The sequence below is a fragment of the Helicoverpa zea genome, chromosome 18 (assembly GCF_022581195.2).
Source record: "Helicoverpa zea isolate HzStark_Cry1AcR chromosome 18, ilHelZeax1.1, whole genome shotgun sequence".
NCBI lineage: Eukaryota > Metazoa > Arthropoda > Insecta > Lepidoptera > Noctuidae > Helicoverpa > Helicoverpa zea.
In genome coordinates, this window is record NC_061469.1 from 2,030,768 (window position 1) to 2,050,952 (window position 20,185).

The window sequence follows — 20,185 nt, forward strand, 5'->3', positions numbered from 1 at the left end:
ATTTTTTTCAATATACCAAAATTGGCTTCTCCCAGCGGTTTCGTTACTACGTGCACTCGGTCAAAAACTAATCCATATAGCCTACATCGGCAAAAGGTTTATCTATCACTAAAATATATTTTTACATCGCTCTAATACTTTCTGCGATCAGCAGGTTCAAGCAAATAAATAAATACTTCAGCTTCACAATAGTGTAATTAAGATAAGTAATGACATAATAAATAATAATCTAGTTTTTGAGCTACGTTCGAGCTAGAATTCACAAAACACACTAACATACAAACTTTCACGTACACAACACCAAGTAGGATCTTTAACGGTATTAAAATTCCACTAAGCATTACAAACCAGACTTTACAAGCACCCATTTAAAATAATATTCTTTTATACGCAGAACCACTCTCGCTAGATAAATGCGCACTTTGTCGGTTGTTCAGCGTAAAATGGTTGGTGCTACGTCAATCAAGCGGGTTTCTAGTGTAGCTAAATGAAAGTTTAGACTGGACTAACTAGATTTGTTTGTGATACTGTAGCTAGTAAAAAGGTTGAGAAGAATCGGGGTTTAGGTACTTTTTCAGACTGTGAAGGTGGTTTAAGGGTGTAATTACTCATTACTTTTCTTAATATTGTCAAATGTCATCATAAGCTTTAATGATCACAAAAACATATCCCTAATGGGCAATTTCTATGAGCTGTCTGTCTGTTTATATGCTTACTAAGGGTAGAATCATATCACTGTTCCCATACAAGTAATGTCAAAATGCTATTAAGCAAAACAGTAGAGAGATAGAATATACAATAATAGTAGAATATTGGGAACGGCCGAACGTCTACAGTTACAGTGATTTTCTATTGTTTAAGCTTTGGTAAATATAACACGTCCTATTCTTCCATGGAGTAGAAAAATAATTTATTTCAATACTTCTAGTATCATAAACTTCAGACTTAATTTATTTTCAGACGTCATAATTATGCCTCATAAGTTTTAAAATAACCATAGAAAGAAAGAAAGAAAGAAAAACCATTTATTATCGCAAACAACGCAAAAGCAATAAAACAAATAAAACTAATGACAGAACAAGCAGAAATTTAAATACGCTGCATTTGCGCCAACTTGCGAAAAAGGGACAGCGCTCAGCATAAATGCTGTGCCTCGCGCACGCAGGCACGAGACAACAGCGCTGGTTTTCAGCGCTGACCCGACGGCCTTTCGCATCATCCATCTACTTACAACTTCCTTGATCCACATACATTTATGTAGGCATACATATTCATGCCGAAAATAAATCTATTAAATAATCTGTATCGTCTTCTTCCGTTTCAATATATTTTACATCAGAAAGTAAGCCTTCTATACATTCATATTCATCTAAGTATAGATAATGTGATATAATAAAGAAGAAACGTTTTTTATTTGTTTGTACCCCAAATGCTCCGAGACTACTGAATCGATATGAAAAATTCTATCACTGTTGGAAAGCTACACTCTTCGAGTAACATAGCCTATATTTTATCCCGGTACTGGCAGTAGTTCTTACGGGATGCAGGTGAAACCACCTGAAAGAACTGGTTATTAGATATTTTTCTAACCAGTTCTAACATCTATTTGCGTAGAAAATCGGCCTTGTATAAATGCTTGCACCACTTAGTATGCATCTGCAAAACTGTATGCTGACTTTGTAATTTTATTTTGTGGTATTAAAAACATGTTCTTGTTTATCTGCAAAAGATCTTAGAAGATGTTAAGATTCGCCTAAGGCTCAGCTGTCGACCGGAAATTGAGAAGAATTATAAATTAAACATTATTTATAACTTATGTATAGGTACATTTCAATAAATTGTTTCTTTCTGCCTTCGAACATAAGCGATAATTCACTTATCGCTTCTATAATAAAACCTTTAAAATCATCTTCTTCATCAGCCATTTTTTATCGTCCCAATTATGGGCACAGGCTTCCTCTTTCACAGATAAAGATTGAGCGTTAATCACCACGCGTGCTCAATGCTCTGTAGACAATATCGACACAGCATCAAATACACTTAAAAACTTAAACACACAAATCTAAACAAAGGAAGAAGGAAACTAAAACTAAAACGAACACGCTGTATTTACACGCATTAAAAAGCAATAACTTAAAGAGAAAACGTGAAGCTAAACAGTCGGATAAATAGCAAATAACAGTACGTTTCTGTAGACTTAATTTCCGATATCACAGTTGATCAGGAACTAGGAATTCCTGAGACAGATCGTGAAGAGTAAATTGTAGGCGAGTGGCCGGAATTTCCTCACGTATGGCTATTGTCCCATGTTATATAACTAATAGATAGCATTGAAATTATATATATCATAAGATGGACTTTTTTGGCCTTACTACAAAAACTTTAACCCTTGTTTTACACTTGTCTAAAAAAATTTTGGCTGCAAAATGAACCATATGTCAACGTCATAATTTGACATTTTTTTAGACAAGGCTTAAACTGACGTTTAAAAGTTTTTGTGGTAAGACGGTTTATATTTAAATCTTTATGATCTGGCAACTCATGTTGTAGTTGTTGTGTGTGTGTGTGTGTGTAGTTTAAGGCATATAAATTTAATGGATTTATATTATTTCCTGAGAAGTATTATAAGATTTATATACCTTATAATACTTCTCAGGAAATAATAATCGCCTAATTCTCAGGAACTACTGGTTCAATTGCACGCATTCATTCGATATTCGATAGTCCACTATCGTTGAAGTTATAGACATGTTTAATCCGTGTGAGCGAAGTAATTTCCATGGGACGTGGGGTGAAACCGCTGTAGTTAAATATTTTATTTATTTATTTAAATCAGGCATCTAAGGTCCATAGAAAATACTATTCATAAATGCCAGTTACTAATATTAACCCACTACGTAATATGTATCGACAATCCAAATTATACTTCATAGTCTTAAGTTTCATACCATTATTATGAAGGGTGACGAAACACATGTAATGATGTGATATACCTACCAGGAAATCGGCATTTACCGACAGATCGACGTACACATACTCGTATATCTATCAGACAGAAGTAATACAATGCGTGACTACCTCACGTTTCCTAGATACGAGGTCATTGAACTTAGAGATTATTTTCACTTGATCGTAAAATTAAAAGTGTTTAGATTTCGTACTAGAGATTGTTCGATATTGACGCTGGGATTTCAAAATAAATCTACGCCATTCTTAGGTACTTAATATTTTAAGTCTTGCGAAAGTAGCACTGTTTTTCAGGAAATGTTGAGGATAGTCTACAGCCTGAATAGGTACATAGGTTACTAGTTACCCAGTTAAGGGAAGTGGTTTTCTTGGGAGTTAGGTGGAACTGCGAGGAACAGGTAATATGATCTTAGGAAAATTGGTAAGACAGCCTTACCTTATTGATTTCTGAGACAAACAATAAGTCGGTTAAAAGCACTTTTAAGTTTCAAGAAGCTCTGTCTTACATAACAATAGTTTACTTAAAAGCTTTTTCTTATTGCAAAGTGACATAAATAAATAATAGAAAGGTATCTTTGCGATTGCACTGCACGGTTAAAAAGTCAAATAAATGTAGCTCAAAATGGATACCATCTCAGTTCAGTGTTGCAACTGATTTTGTCAAATATTGAGTACAAATTTAGTATAATGGTTACAATGCCATATCTCGCGGTAAGGAGCAAAAGTGTAGTCATATTGCCTAATCCTATTGGTTGAAAACTACTGGAAGTTTTATCAGATTGACCTTAGTTTCGTCATATTACTTAAGCCAGGTTAACCAACCAATATTCAACATAATATTACCCATGCTAGGGTTATCAATCTTAGATGAAAGTTTCATTTTTAAAGGATATAAATATGACAAGACAGAGTTACTTTGCAATCACTACATAGACTTAGTATAGAAGAAATTCGCTTTCTCTGTCCCCATAATATCCCTATGTATGTTTAAATCTTGAAAACTACGGAACGGATTTTGATGCGGTTTTTTTAATAGATAGAGTGATTAAAGATGAAGGTTTGTAGTGTATTTAGTATCAGCATTGCACCCGTACGAAGCCCGGGCGGGTCGCTAGTTAAATATAAGATTAAATACTTACCATCCACTTAACACAGTCCAAGCACCCCGTCTGCGCAGCGGCATGTATCGGCAGCATGCCATCTCTAGCCCTGGCATCCAGTCGGCCACCAGCTTCCAGCACCAAGTACTTGAGCACGGCCAGGTGACCTTCCTGGGCAGCCAGGTAGACTGGAGTCACGTCATTGTCCATCGCCGTGTTGGCGCTGTGGAGAGAGGAGGTTGGTTAGTGATTTTGTGGAAGAAATATGGTGGTTGTCAGATGTGGTAGGGTTGATTGGTGCCGGTTATACATATATTGTTGGGAAAACGATCGTACATTGCTCACCCGCGGTATTAAATAAATAAATTTCATTTATTCATAATTAAAGTATTGTATGTTTGGATTGTAAAAGAGACAGTGACCCTTGAGTTTGTTTTGGTGAATACAATAAAATAGCCGTGTGAATGTTGATTTCAACTAATTTGCAAAGTAAATATCATTTATCCATCTTTTCAAAACGAACCATCAAATCGCTGTTATAAGATGCCTAATGTTACCGTATATATTAAGGTATATACATGTACATAATGTACATATGTATTTTAACAGTGGTAACAAAATCACGTAGAAAATGCCGATTTTTCATCTATCTTGGGGAGAAACGAACGCAATGGTTCTTTTAAAACTTTATTATTTATTTAAAATATCCGTATATTCCAGAAATAGTGTATTACCATAATATCGATTCATAGGGAGCAGGGACGAGATTGGTACTTTTAGTATACTATGCTTTTAGCGCCACGAAAAATAATTAATTATATTGACGCCAATGACGACTTACGTTACATTGAAAATATGTAAGTGAAACTTTTAAAATCGTCACATTAATTAATTTGAATTTAATTTAAATAAGAGTTGTGAAATTACCGTTTTCTTGCCTTGGGAAATTTATAATTTATTTGTATATTTTGTGCTCACTCGAAAGTGTAGAGGCAAATGATTATTTTTGTCTGTCAGTCATCAAAAAATACTTCCATCTTCTAATTTGAATACTAAATGTCACCTTTAAGGTCAAAAATTAAAGTTTAATTAAAATTAATACAATATTTTTGAAAAATACATTCTTTGCCTATATCGTTTTCAAGCTTCTTTATATCAATTTATCACTTCTTTTATACTTATTTGATTTTCATTTCTGGATTAAATAAAAAGAATAAATACAACATTTCTATAAAAACAAACACATTGGTTATTGTTCTCTAGACAAACGTTCATGCCAATTTTTGTTCGGAAGGACCTAGGACATACTTTTAATTAAGAACGGTTTTTTTAAACTAAGTAACAGATTTTAGACATGAACACTATATTACCACTACATTCAAAAGTTCAGATCACTACCGTTTTCATCCTTTACAAAGCTTAGGTTCACTAAAAACATACCTATCTTTCACATAACTTCTTTCACAGCTATGCTTATGGGCGACAATACCCATTCTTTTTACACTTAACACACAAAAATTTACACATCACATTATCCACAAAAAATCACATTTCCAATAAAAAAAAAAATATTTAAAAAATCTACTGCAGCAAAGATTCGTTCATCTGTACCAAAAACAGATGTTTTAATAAGAGTTAAAAAATCTGCCACCAGCTCTGACCTCCATATTACACTTTCCAAATGGAGAAACATAACACTAGCTAGGTGCTAGTGATCGGAATCGAAACAAACTAGTTCTATAATGTATGCAATATTTTTCTTATTTCCGACGAAGATATTTTTGTAAAGGGAACTTGATTTTGATTTATTTGTAAATCTGGGTCATATTTCGCAAAGATATATTTTTTTGAAAAATAAATTATAATTTTCTGACTTTCTTTATAACTAATCTTTTGTAAAAAAAAATTGTTTTGATAACTATTTATTATTTCATATAGTTTCTGTATAATGACCGGATCTGAATTTGAACCCTACTAACGTATATTTATCATAGATCATCATCTCCCGCGCCATTTTCCAATTTAGTTGAGGTCGGCTTCCAGTCTAACCGGCAGCAGCTGAGCACCAGTATTTACATGTGTATATTTATTTACCCAACAGCGTCTTCACTCAAAGTACGAGCAACACCACGGGCAGAATACTAGACAAAGGTGTGTCGAGCTGACTCATTAAACCAAACCCACCTTCTCTAGGATGTTGAACCTAACCACGCAAGTTCGTCCATTAAGTGAAGTGAATGCAAAGGTTAAAGATCATGTGAAATGCAGATTTAAATGTCATAAACCCATAAGTGTTCCGACATTTTGCTGTTTTAGCAGCTACAAAAACTAAAAGATTTCTCTAGCGTTCTTAGTGAAAATTGCAGTCTTGATAACACTTAATTAAACATGAAAATCAAAGCTTATTTTTTCTGCTACGCTCAAGGTATATTTTTAAATACAACATCATCCTCTTGGCCGTATTCTAATTTTTACATCCTATACTTCTCTATCTGCCGTCATCTCATAAGAGACATTACTTTTAGGGTAGATTTATATTTGACCGTGCCATGTCCGGGCTTTTTTTCGAAATTATAAAGACGAGCGTCGTACGCGGCCCGGACGGGCCACGGATCATGCACTACGTTTCACATCCGTGCCCCGGACGAGCCACGTACATGGCACGCCCCGGACACGGCCCGGCCTAATATAAATCATCCCTTAGCCATATCTTTCATCGTATATACCTCTATATCCATCCACGAAAAACGAAAATATCATAATAAAACGAAAATAAGCTAAGCTTAACCAATACGATGGAAAACTGGATTCGGACGTGGTTACTTTTTACCCAGAAATGTGAATAGTTCCCCATGGACGCTGGTGAAACCGAATCCTTCAAAATCAAAAAGTAAAAACAACAGCATTTGTAGAATATTTTTCTTTAAATACATATCGAAAGTCTATTTACCTTTTGTGTAGTAACACCAATATGTAAGTATTCAAAATAACAGATATTTCTTATTCTCACGCTCGTCGGTTGCATGAAACAAGGCCGCGGGCGATATTTACAAATACTAACTTGTAACATAAGATCGAAATCAAACAATAGATTATAGACAATAATGTCTGACCTATCGAATTGCACCTGTGTGAAGAAATAGTCAGTTTTACAACGTAATCACTATTTTAGTATCTTTGACTATGTATTCTAGAATTGGGCATCCAATGGGTATAAGGTTGCCTGGGTAACTGGGTTGGGGAGGTCAGATAGGGCAGTCGCTCCTTGTAAAGCACTGGTACTCAGCTACATCCGGTTAGACTGGAAGCCGACCCCAAAATAGTTGGGAAAAAGGCTCGGAGGATGACTATGTATTCTAGAAATATACGATAGACGGATGATAATAACTATTTTAATGCGTTTGGCTACGTTTTCTAGAAATATAAGATAGTTAAGATAAATGATAATGTAATGCTGATTTATCTGTAATCAAGAACTTCAGAGTTTCTTTTACTTACTTTTACAATATAACATGAAATTAAATCTAAAAATAAATAAATTGTATTCTCTGTAGATCATTGCAAAGCTTTGTATAAGCGTTGGGCAAAGTTATTTATTACCAAAATCTCGCCAAACAAATTATTACTTGGCATTTTGTAACAGATTGCTTATCATAGAATGACATGAAATTATTACTGTAGATATCACCTAGATACACATATATTGTTTTTATTTTAACCGGTCCACCCAATATTTGTATATTTTATTTACCTGACTTCCTATAAAAAGCTTAGGTACATAGTTTCCTGTAACAATTCGTTTTGCTGACGGAAAGCAGTATTTGACGTAATAAACGTAGGTAATCGTGCTTATAATTATTTTAATTTTACACCATAGCCTCGTTTATCTTTATCTAGTAAACAAAGGCCGTTTAATATTTACGTAAAGTACTCAAAAAGCTCATCTCAACACTTCTATTGTTCATCAAAATCCCATGCTTGTACCAAATTCGGTAACTATTACAAAACCATGTAATACTTAATAACTTGTAATCATTATTTTACGATTACGTAACATCTTGTAAGTGGTAATCGTTAAATTTATTTTTAGATTACGTAGTGTTGGGCATGTTATTAGATGTTTTTGTATTGTGTTTTTAAGTAATTAATTCGTTTTTAGATTTTGTAAGGGAAAGCTTTATTTTTGTTTTTTATTATTATTATAGTGCTTGTCGGCAGTTAAGTGTTGATCAAAATTTAAGATATGCGTCGGAAGTTTTAGGTTTCGATTTCGTTTCGAAGTTAATAGGTCGTACTTATCTTATATGATCGTAATATAAATATAGTCAAGTAACTTTCTTTTAGTGGAACAATTTTGAGTGTAGTTATGAAATATAGGTAGGTACACTTTTGTAATCTAAAGGTAAACAGGTACTTACAATGAAATCTATACACTTTTTTACACAAATACATAATAAACAAATAAACTACTGCTTAATTCATTCTATTGACTAAGTTGTCTGTTACTATTGTCTTTACATTGATTTTCACCCTAATTCAAAGTTTCTTTTTGTTTTTAATTAAATAGTTATATCAAGATTTTTTATGCTTACATATGAGCCTACTCCAATGTTATTTTTAGAACTATTGCCCACTTCAGAATACGTATCATTACAACACAGTCATATCAACAAAAACCCCAACTCAGACATACATAAATTAAAATCAATATTTCTTCCACTCAACAAGACATACAACTACTCTTGTGATTGTTACGCCAATACATCGAAGTTGCTCTCACGTTTCACTTTTATATTTTCTCTTTTCGCTTACAGCGTTGCTAGGCAACGGAGTCTGCAGGGTCGAGTTCATTGAACTGTGGCCAGTGTGTGATAAAGATAAAAACGTGTGTTTTTTTTTTATTTCAAGGTTATTGTTATGGTAGGTCAGTTGTTTAAATGGTTGTTGATAAGAGTGATAAGTGTAGTTTTATTGTAATAAATTAAATATTAAAACTTTTTTTCTGGATAATCGAAACGAACTGTATGTTGTCTGTTTTTCATGCTGTTGTATAGTTTAGTAATAGTCAGAGTAATTAAACCCTCTCTAAATTAGCGCCCAAGATACAGGCTTCACCTAGTTTGGGGCTAATGATAACAGAACATATACTTTTTGGAAATAAAAATTTTGATTTTTATTCGTAATTGAACAGAACAGTTTTGTATATGATTTATTTCGCAACCGGAATGATTCGCTAGTTGCTCAATAATTAAATAAGTTTTGTTATTTATGTAAAATCTCACAGTCTCCTTTTAATTGATATACCTAATCCTTAACAATGCGCGTTTACATTGAAATTAATAAAAAATAAATGAGTACCTACGACAAAACCAAGATGATTTTTTAACGAATGTTACATAGACTGATCTAGTTTAAAGCCGTTCAAAATCAATTCACTTGCGTAATATATTACGTCAATAGGCTCGAAAACATTTCTTATGATTTCCAAACTATTTATGACTTTAAAATTATTACCGTTTTCTACATATAAATTGGGTCTACTTGGACTTTGGTTTGCTTATTTGATTTTTTGATTTACACTCGTTTTGTCATCCTATACAACCTACTCCGATAACAATTTTCTATGGAAGTTCACTTTTTATAGTCTTGTTAACAATTTTTTTTTCTGGCCTTGCTTGCTTTAAGATTATTTTTTTGTAATCTCTGTCAGTACTTAACTGATACAATTGTAGCTAATAATAAACAAAATTATGAGTTCAACTTTATTTCATTTGGATAAGCTTTTTTATTTAAATCTATAACTGGATTGTTAAAGTTTCCAACTAATTGTAATTTGATTTTACACAATAACTAATTCATTGCATAATAAACAGATAAATATTTCCACTCTTTCTTTATCCGAACGGATACAGTACTTATGTTTGTTAGAGAAGATTAATTAGCCATACCATTAATTGACAAAGAAGATATTGATAAGAAACACAAATAAACAAAATATTTACCGCTCCCTGCCCGCATAAGTGCCAGCTTTACTTTTCAGTCGCTTCGACTTCTTATTCTTGCGCCCAAACAGTTTGCTCGTCACCCGACTGTAAGGCGGGGCATGATTTAGTGTCATCTCCGACCTCAAACAAACCCCAACCAGAACCCTTCAAAATCAATCAAAGAAAAAAAAAACAAAAGAAAATTCTCGAAATTTTCAAAAAAAAACACGTTTTTTTCTTAAATAAAAATCACCTCATCACTATTTTCACTGTTACACACTCATGTTTAAAAAAAAAGAATAACAAAATAGGCCAAGTTCTGTTTTTTAAAGTTTAAAATTTTGAAATTCGAATGCGAGCTTTTAAGTGCGCGGGCGCCGCGAGCGATTGCGTCGATCTTACTGGAGACTTGAGGCTTGCGCACGATTTCCACGCGAAAACAGCGAAAGTGCCTATTGTGTGGGTATAGGCTTATTAGTGATCAATGTGTGCAGTCTGCAAGTATTGTATTGTTTATAGCTTGCATATATTTCTTTGTAAATAAGACTGGGATCCGAGTGACATATTCGCACATAAGTTGGTAGATATTTGAATAATTCTCTCATAGTATTTACATCCGAAAGCTCGTGAAATTTTTCGAATTCACATTCGGAAATTATAATTAGAATTCCAACGTTGTTCTTTCTTTCTTTATTTTTTTCAAATAAAATACAAATTCGGCATTGTATCTTTATATATTACTGTCAGCAATGTCACAGAGCTTTTGAAAGAATAACTTCTAATTTCGTCAATTTAAGCTTAATATTTTCCTCTATTTCCTATTTTGTATTTTTTATCATCATCATAAATTATACAATTAAATCAAGATATAATTAGCATTTTTATGAATTAATAGCCTATCAATTAGGTAATAATATTTTGAATACAACTTTAGGTTTAAATACCATAAAGTTTGACCTTTAAAATATTAATACTTTGGCACTAATTTATTCATAACGTTAACAATTTAATAAATCATCAAACAGATGAAGCAAGAAAGAAACTGGTTTCATCAGTTCAAAAATCACAAAAGGCCAAGCATCTAGGCCATTATCATAAAGAGGAAAAAGTATACAACATATTTTTTAACTATTGCCTAATTTTCAAATGAGTAGAGAGTCCTTATTGAGTGGGGCAGAAATAAAACCTTTATCATATTCTCACGTAGAACATATATCACATACAATATAATACAATATAAGAATAATTCGGACGACCTCGATGGCGCAATGGTTACCATGCCGGACTGCCGGACCTGAGGTCCCGGGTTCGATTCCCGGTTCGGTCGACATTTGTGTGATGAGCATGCTTGTTGGCCGTGGTCTGGGTGTTATAATATGTATTTTATCAAGTTGTGTTAGCACCCATAACACAAGCTAATAAATAGCTTACCATGGGGCTAACCGACCGTGTGTGAAGGTGTCGTGATATTTATTTATTTAATAAACTCACTTTCAAAATAATTTGATAATGTAAGCAAACAATGTGTTATACCTCTCAAAGTGAAAAATCTGTGACATCATAATTTCCATTGCTTTGTAGTTTTGTTTTTTTTTAGTTAATTGGACTAATTTTCAAAAATCGCAGTTTTTTTCTGCTTTTTCAAATCAGATTATGTCTATCTAACGCCATCTATCTACCTATCATCTCACGTAGCCTGTATTCTATTTATTTCTAGCAACATCATCTTTAGTATTAAACACTTAAGTATTAAAATGTAAATTAATAGAGCCATAAAATGGCCTGTAACATTTCCTAGTGAATAGGAGGAAAGAGAAGCGATATTTATAGGCAATTATTTATTAGCTATGGTTTTCTCTTAATCAATACGCATAGATAGTAAATTATAGATTGCATTTAAGTTGCACTATACTGTCATGCGCGTTTTCTCGCAAAGGTTAGGCGGGAGACCTATGGATGTGGGTAAAAGTTTTAAGACCCACGTGGTTCTGAGTCCTATAGTGCCCTATTATATGTTATGAAGGCATGTCGATTAAATAGGTTATAGGATTTAGCAGGCGTATCTTTGCTGGTTCTTTTTAAAATAAAAAAGAATGTTGTTATCCGCTTACGAGACGTTATTTCCAGGTAAAATTAATGAAAATTATAACGAGTGTTATCATTAATAACATGAAGATATAAAAACCTTGTGATTTCAATAGGCATTTAATTTTTTAAAGTCAAATAAAACAGTCGTAAAGATTATTTTGCACATTTCTAGGCATTTTTGCTATTCTGTTATCAAATTTTTAATACACTTCAATATATTGACATTGACCTTTTTGTTTATTTACATAATATTAGTAGAACTTCCTCATTCTTGCCAACTAGTATTCTAGATTCTGGTATCAATCTTTTTTGAATCGATATTCATAAATACGGGTTTTTAACAGCTGTGTCATCTTGATACTAAGTCACATATTAATAAAAAAATAGATTCTTCTTTTCTTTTTTGATTTAATGTTCTATGAAATGTCAACATTAGATAAGTAAATTATAGGTAGAAAACCCCTATACAATTATGTTTGCCTGAGTATCGAACCTAGCTCCTGCCATAAACCATGGTTTTAGCCATTAGACTAAGGCTGGTTAAAGCCTACAAGCACACACGCATAGAACAAAAATAAACAGAGCCTATACATAGGTATAATGCAGTCAGTATTTTGTAATAAGTCCTAAACATGTATAATAATGTAGACAACGAAAGTCATATTGTACATAGATCGCAAGGTAGCGTGTACATGTGAGTATATGGATGTTATAATTATTTCTTCTCGCATTAATTACGTATGGAAGTGTCATTATGGTTTTCGGTCGGTGGTACAAATCAGAAGCTTTTAACTTTTTATCCATGAAAGTAAAGACAGCAGGTACATAATGAACAATACACGCCGATGTGTATGTGTAGTACGTCTCGGCAAATAAAAGCGATTTATGACAGACTGTTACAAATACGCTGTACTTCTTTAGGATATAATTTAATTACAACGTTCACAAAACACGAAGAAGTGAAAAACAGTAAATATGTACACATATTGCTCCATATTGCTTGGCGCATCACGGTGAAAAGTAGCCTATCTCAGTAAGTAGGCTATCTAATACGGTTTTTTCACAAATTGAACAAGTATCAGTAAATCGCTGTAATAGATAAATCGCTATACCACCTAACTTGCAACAAACACAGTGCGTTTCACCGGAACGTGAGTTACACGGAACATGACGAGCGATTTACTTGAACACTTTCGCTCACAACGCCGAATATTGACACTTAAATACGTAATAATTCACTGTTACATGTTCCAGTGACGCTGACGGTGAGAACTGAGACGTAACCAATGTGGCAAGAACGGTAGTGCCCGAAAGATTGACAGTTTTTTAGGGTTCCATTGCGAAAGAGTAATTTTTGACAGTCACAAGGGCAGAAAGTCTGACAACCAGAGGCAAAAATGTTTACCAATTGGTGCGTTGCCCGGGTAACTAGATTGAGGAGGTCAGATAGGCGGTCCATTTCAAACACTGCTGCTCAGCTGCAAGCTGCAGTCAAACTGGAAGCCAAACCAAAAACGGCTAGGCAGAAGTAGCCGTAGGGTAAAACGGGCCCCTTTTACTAAGACTTCGCTGTCCGTTCTGGTACCTAGCTATGTACATCTCATGAACCGTGATAGCTAGACAGTTGCAATCTTCCAATAAGTTGTATTTCTGTTGCCACTATTACCTACAATAAGTATTCAAAACAGACTTTTGATTTTAATTTAGATTGGGCTCCAAACCACAGACGTAATATCTTTCACTGATGGTACGGAACCCTTTTTTTATTACTTGTTCAATAATCTTGGCTCGAGATCTAAGTGGATTACATATTTATCATGAAGTAGATGTATTAAGAATAGTCAATAGTAATAAACAGAATGTTGCGTAACTAACGCGTGTAGGTAGTTGTGTAAAAGAGGAATTGAGTTGGAATATGCATAAACGAGTGAGTTTCGTAAATACTAATATTTCCTGTGCAAACTCACATTTACCTACTAAATGAAAATATTTCAATAGTACTCTTAAGTAAATTTTTGCTATTAAAGACAAGTTTAAATACTGTTCAAATTAACTACATCGCAGAGTAGGTCTATATAATGTTATTGTAACAACTTTTCATTTCAGAAAATAACCAGATATAAAAATATCTGCATAAAAATACCTATAGGTACTGCATAGGTACGTCAGAATTTCTATCTATGTAATTATAAAGATAAACATAACCATTTTTAGAAGAAAGTGTTTTTTTTTTAAGATTACAATCTACTAACTATATCATAATAATAGTGCTCTAAACTGTGGTTTGCGTGTTAACCGCCGGCTTTTTACTACCGTTTAAACGTTAAACGACGCTTTGTGTAATAGAAAATGTCTATCAAGGTCAGAAACTTAGAACATCAGTCATTTTATTGTCACAACGAGAGAAAATCTAGCCGCCATATTTTTTCCGACTACTATTGTCTGCTACTCGACGATAGATGGCGATGTAAGAAGTTTCCTATTGTTGTAAGTTTCGCAAAAAAAGGTTAAATCAGTATGTAGTGTTTGTTTATAGTTTGTTGCTAGCTATTGTGGTATTAATTAAGTTATTCAGTGCTAATTGAGTGGAAATGAATGGCTTGATTTATAAAATAAAAACGAATTGACTAAACCATTTGTAAAGCAATGGTCCGTTGATATTTTTATGTGTACACAGCGGACCTGTCTAAAAAAAAAACAAATACATATGTGCTATATTTAGAGGTATTATATAGACATCTTGGTGCTAAGTGTGTGCTAACTATGAATGTAGATGGATGGAGAGGAAGAGGAAGACCCAAGAAAAGATGGATGGATTGCCTGAAAGATGATATGAATAGGAAGGGAGTGAGTGTCAGTATGACGAGTGACAGGGGAAAATGGAAGAAAATGACATATTGCGCCAACCCCAAGTAAAATTTGGGAACAGGGCAGGAGAAAGAAGAAGATATAGATATCTTGGGTTCAGTACGCACACTCTTATAAAAAAAAAAAAAAAAAAACAACTTTTATCCTACTTAGTAGCGCTTTATGAAATAAATTTTTATTTTTCATTAATAAATTCACTAGGTCGCTGTATGCACCGTGAGCAGCTACTGAAACTAATAAATTCTTATGTTATGTTTGTAACTGTAACTTGACTTGCAAAATAACTTATTATTTCTATTAATAGACAAACAACAATCCTACTTCTTATTGATCAATCATGTGTAGAAATATGCATACGTTTAAATCACAATGAGATTCCAGTTAGACTGGAATCCGACCTCAACATAGTTGGGAAAAGGCTCGGCATCATAAGACTCAGAGATAAGCCCTATTAAACTCACAAACATTACCTACCTCTATCATGTTATATTTGAATTTAAAGAATTTTCATAGTGAGAGATATCAAAAAAATCTTGGAGATACATATATACCTACATCATTGCTCTTTTTATGGGAAATCATCAATTAACCCTTCCCGTTGCTGGTGCAGCGTGAGGGAGTGTCAGACTCATCATGTTTCTTCTTAAGCTCTTTATGTACAAAGGCTGCAGTAACTCTTTCGAACAATCCCGCAGCCCCGGCAGGCTTTAGCCCTACTGGGACCTATATCGTAACTAAGATTGATAAGTACCGTTCATATCTTTTTGCAGTCAATACTCCATACTTTATTGCGTCCCATAAAGTACAAAGCTGGTCAGTAAAATTAAAGAAACAATTATGGACCCTATCGAGCACAGCGAGTTACATTTTTAGGAGAGAGGATGAAGAGCGCTTTTTAACACATAATAAATTGAAATAAGGAAGACAATCTGGCACCTCAGCAAATCAAATTAACAACAACACAACACAAAAAAACATCTAAACAAACACACACACATACATAACACAACATCAATTTTCTTCCATACCACTTTCACTTCGGAAACACTGGAAATTATCTCGTCTGTCATACAGGCGACGCCACGGGAAGACGCTAGTCTGACAGTAATAATTTAATTGGCTTTACGACATGAAAGTTGACATATTGATATGAAGATTGCTGTTGTAGAAGTTATGTGTTCAATTGTTTTAAAGAAAAGCGTATGATGAGTTTGGGAAATGCGTACAGTGTAAGGAAATCGTTATGTAATAATTTGGACTATTCTTTATGACACATGGAACCACTTACTTTACTAAATGTACTTTAATCGATCTATAATATGTAGGTGCATTGGTGAAAGCAGCATAAAAATCCTTCAAGAAGCTTTTGAGAAGACTTAGTAGACTTTATTTGGTCATAGATCGGCGCAAATCTATACTAATATTTTAAATCTAAAGAATAAGTTTGTTTACTTGAATGCGCTAATCTCATTTTCCATTAAAAAATCTGTCAGTGTTAGATAGCCCATTCATCGAGGAAGGCTATAGGTTAGGCTTTTTATACGGGTTTGTGCAGAAGTTCCCAAGGGCATCCGCTTCCCTTGGGAACTAGTCCACTGGCAGAAGCTAGTCCTAACATAAAATTGCTACTGAAAAACGTTCTTACTGAAAACTTAGTAAAGTTAAAATTAAGTAAGTCTGTAGCAGTGTGTAACAATTCAATTAGTTTTTCGTAATAGAAGAAAAATAAAGAGCTAAAAATATACCTACCCCATTAAAAACTAAAAAACATCAATAAATGCAAATGCAATTCTAAACGAATTCACAATTAAAACGCATCGCTGAAACTGAACTGGTTTCAGCGTTTCAGAACGGAACGCCCGTTACTATGGCGCGCTGTTGCCTCAGTTCAACATTACTATGTGCACACTATTGAGCTAAATACTACAATTATATAGTAGCTACCGTTTTGTTAATAGTTCGATTGTAAAAGAGTATGGATTGAAACGCCTTGACAGCACTCGCATTTATAAATTATGGAGCTACTAGCTTTTGCCCGCAACTTCGTTCGCGTGGAATAGTGACTACCAGCAGATTTTTGATTTGACCAATAGATGGCGCTATATGTCCGGAATATTTTTTTTTTTTTGTAATAAAAACTATCCTATGTCCTTTCTCAAGTTTCAAACTATGTCTGTACCAAATTTCACACAAATCGGTTCAGTAGTTTAGGCGTGAAGAAAAGACAGACAGACAGACAGAAAGACAGAAAGACAGACAGACAGAGTTACTTTCGCATTTATAATATTAGTTTGGATTTGCGATATTTTGATAATAAAAGTAATCAATTTATAGCTTTCACATCACAAATCGCACATATTTGCTAAAATATTAAATTTCTAATGTTTGATTTAAATCAGTTTTGTTTGTCAAATAATTATAACTAGGTATATTTCATCACGCCTATCTTTTGATACGCCTATTGTTTGAAACCAAACGGTTTGCGGGAAAATTCGGCAATTTCCAACAATTAGGTACCAGAACTTCCCTCAGAGAGCTGTTTAAAGAAATTGGTATTCTTACTGTGGCATCACAATTCATCTTTGCCAATATACTGTATATTAGACAGAACTTACATTTATATACCAAAAAAAGTGAAGTCCATAGCATTAATACAAGAAATAAGCATAAACTGTGTGTACCCTTTCACCGGCTTCATAAAGTGCATGGTTCATTTCTGGGTCTAGGTATTCGTTTCTATAATAAACTTCCTCTGTCTTTATTAGAACAGCCGTTTAATAAATTCAAAGAACAAATTAAGGCTATTCTTATTCAAAAGGCATATTATACAATTAACGATTATTTGAATGATAAAAATAGTTGGTCGCCATGTTGAACGCAAGACAGCTATATTATAATTGTCTTTTTTTTTTGTGAATGACATCTTAATTTTACAATCAATTATTATTATTCATTTTTTTTTTTTTACAATTTTATATTTTTATTATTGACCTTACTTGGTTTTACATTATTGACAGGATACATTTACTGTATTTATTATGTTTTATTTAAATCATCTATTTATATTTATTTTTTTTTCCTTTGGATTACAGTAAATAAGGACCACTACTTAGCGATAATTGATCCTGATATTGAGTTGTGTAGCGGTGAGTACGTCATGCTCCCTTAGACGGCACTGCTTGCGGTAGCGTCGGCGGTCGGGTTGCTTCCCTCCCTCAAAGATGTGCGAGGGGGGCGATGGCTGATCCTCGCGTTATGCTCGTGAACGGGTGCTGCTTGTGGTGCCAGGTCGTCTTACTGACTATACTATAAGTAGTATTATATAATTTTGTAGACTCTTTTCTTATACTTCTTTTTTTTTACTGGCTGAGCGGTCCAATTTACTAGATTCATTACTTACCCATGTTGTACATTACACAGGGTTGCAATAGAATATCACATGAAGGTGGGCACTCCCTCATAAACTATTATAAATATTGGAGGCTATACATTTTTTTCACATCATATTTATTCAATGCTTGAGTTAGACAAGTCACGTAGGGTGAGTGCTAGCTAGCATGTGGTGGATTTTATAAATCATTTTTAAATGTAATTTTATTTTATGACAATATTGCGTATTGCATACTGCAATACTCACTGTACTTTGTTGAAAGGTTCTTTTAACCTACAGACAGACATGTGTTGCTGGGGAGTTTGTTGCGCCACTTCTTCTTCCCAGCAAAAACACATAGGAAGTGGTGAAGGGTGGGCGTTTTTGGGGGCTGTCTTATGTAATTTTTTTTTCTGACGTTCGAAAAGTGCTGTTTTGCAGCCAAGTTTGAATAAATGAGTTTTGATTTTGATTTTGATTTTTTGATTTTCCATTCATACTCGTAAGCTAAACTTAAACACTATGAAATATTTTCGCGCTCAATTCACTTGAACATTCCTGAAAACAATAATAAATTAATAATCTCTGTCTAACAAACCTGATAGTACTAGCTGGTACAGTCTTCGAGTATTTCAGCCTGGTAGACGCCGACCGCGCGGGCCTTTCCCGCCTAGGACACGTCGCCATCTTGTCTCACTGACGTCACAACACTCAAACCATAGTTCGTTCGTTTTTCGAAATTGTAATAAAACTTTTTCGTTACAAAAAAAGTTCTGCGTATTTTTTTCTTTTTAATTATTTGGTTGATTTATGGCTTTTTTTTTAAAGCGTTATGTTCAGCGGTAGCTGTGGTTGGAGATTTTGTTTTACAAAAGTTTAGATTTTAAAGATAGAAAATATCACTTGAGAGATATCTTTGTTTATTTTTGTAGGCATGGTATGTACAATTTTACACAAAATTTATAGCAATACACGAAATGCCCTCTATGGGTGTATTTTATTGATAAAAGTATAATTAAAAGAATAAATGATAAAATCAAACAGATAACACACAGATAGAGAGATAACACACAGACAAAGAAAAGATAGCCACTAGGGAGCCAGAATATTTCAATTAACTAATTGAAATAATTCTACATAGATAGATAGCATCAAGACTTGAAAGATAGTTTTCTATACAGGAGACTCATATAAGAATCTAGAATAAAATAGCACATCTAGCCAAGCATTAGAAATAACTGCAGTTTTAATGAATGCAACGTTGCGAAGATATGGTAATAAAAAGGAAAGCAGTAACATGGATCTGAATTATTAGATAGACTGGAAATATAAATTAAATGCAGAATTTATTGTATGAGCGGCTGTGTACAATTACAGACGAGCGAACAATGAAATAAATGTACAAGAAAATTGATTCAGTGGTATTTTACAAAGAAATGAGATGAATAAGGACATTGGAGATAAACTCAAAAATAATAATCATCTGGACTCATTGGTCAATTCATAAAGCTTGCAATACTGGACAAGATTCATTACAATAGTGATGAGTAAGATATTCAGTAAGTAAAATGTGTTCAAAAAGAAAACAAGCTTCATGAAAATTTCCTCGTAACTTCAATCTCTTAATGCTTACAATATAAGCAGCACAAACCAAGATTAAGATAAGCAAACCATAAATAATGTAGAAGCAAAAACAATGGACCAGAAACGCGAAACCGGTAATTACCGCTGTCAAATTATCGGCTCTCGAAAAATAGTTTACTTTTTTCCTCATTGACGGGTAAACCGTCTCAGATTACTGGCAACAC

The 20,185-nt window shown here is 33.6% G+C and overlaps 1 protein-coding gene across 1 annotated transcript in view; it reads right to left on the bottom strand.

The window, feature by feature from the left end:
* LOC124638986 (espin) overlaps positions 1-19,360 on the bottom strand; it is a 55,289-nt gene extending 35,929 nt beyond the window's left edge. The window contains exons 1-2 of the mRNA XM_047176168.1: positions 18,976-19,360; positions 4,107-4,290 (exon numbers count right to left, since the gene is read on the bottom strand). Coding sequence (XP_047032124.1) covers positions 4,107-4,290; positions 18,976-19,064 — 273 coding nt within the window. The 5' untranslated portion in view covers positions 19,065-19,360. The remainder of the gene's footprint in view (positions 1-4,106; positions 4,291-18,975) is intronic.
* Positions 19,361-20,185: the final 825 nt, after the last annotated feature.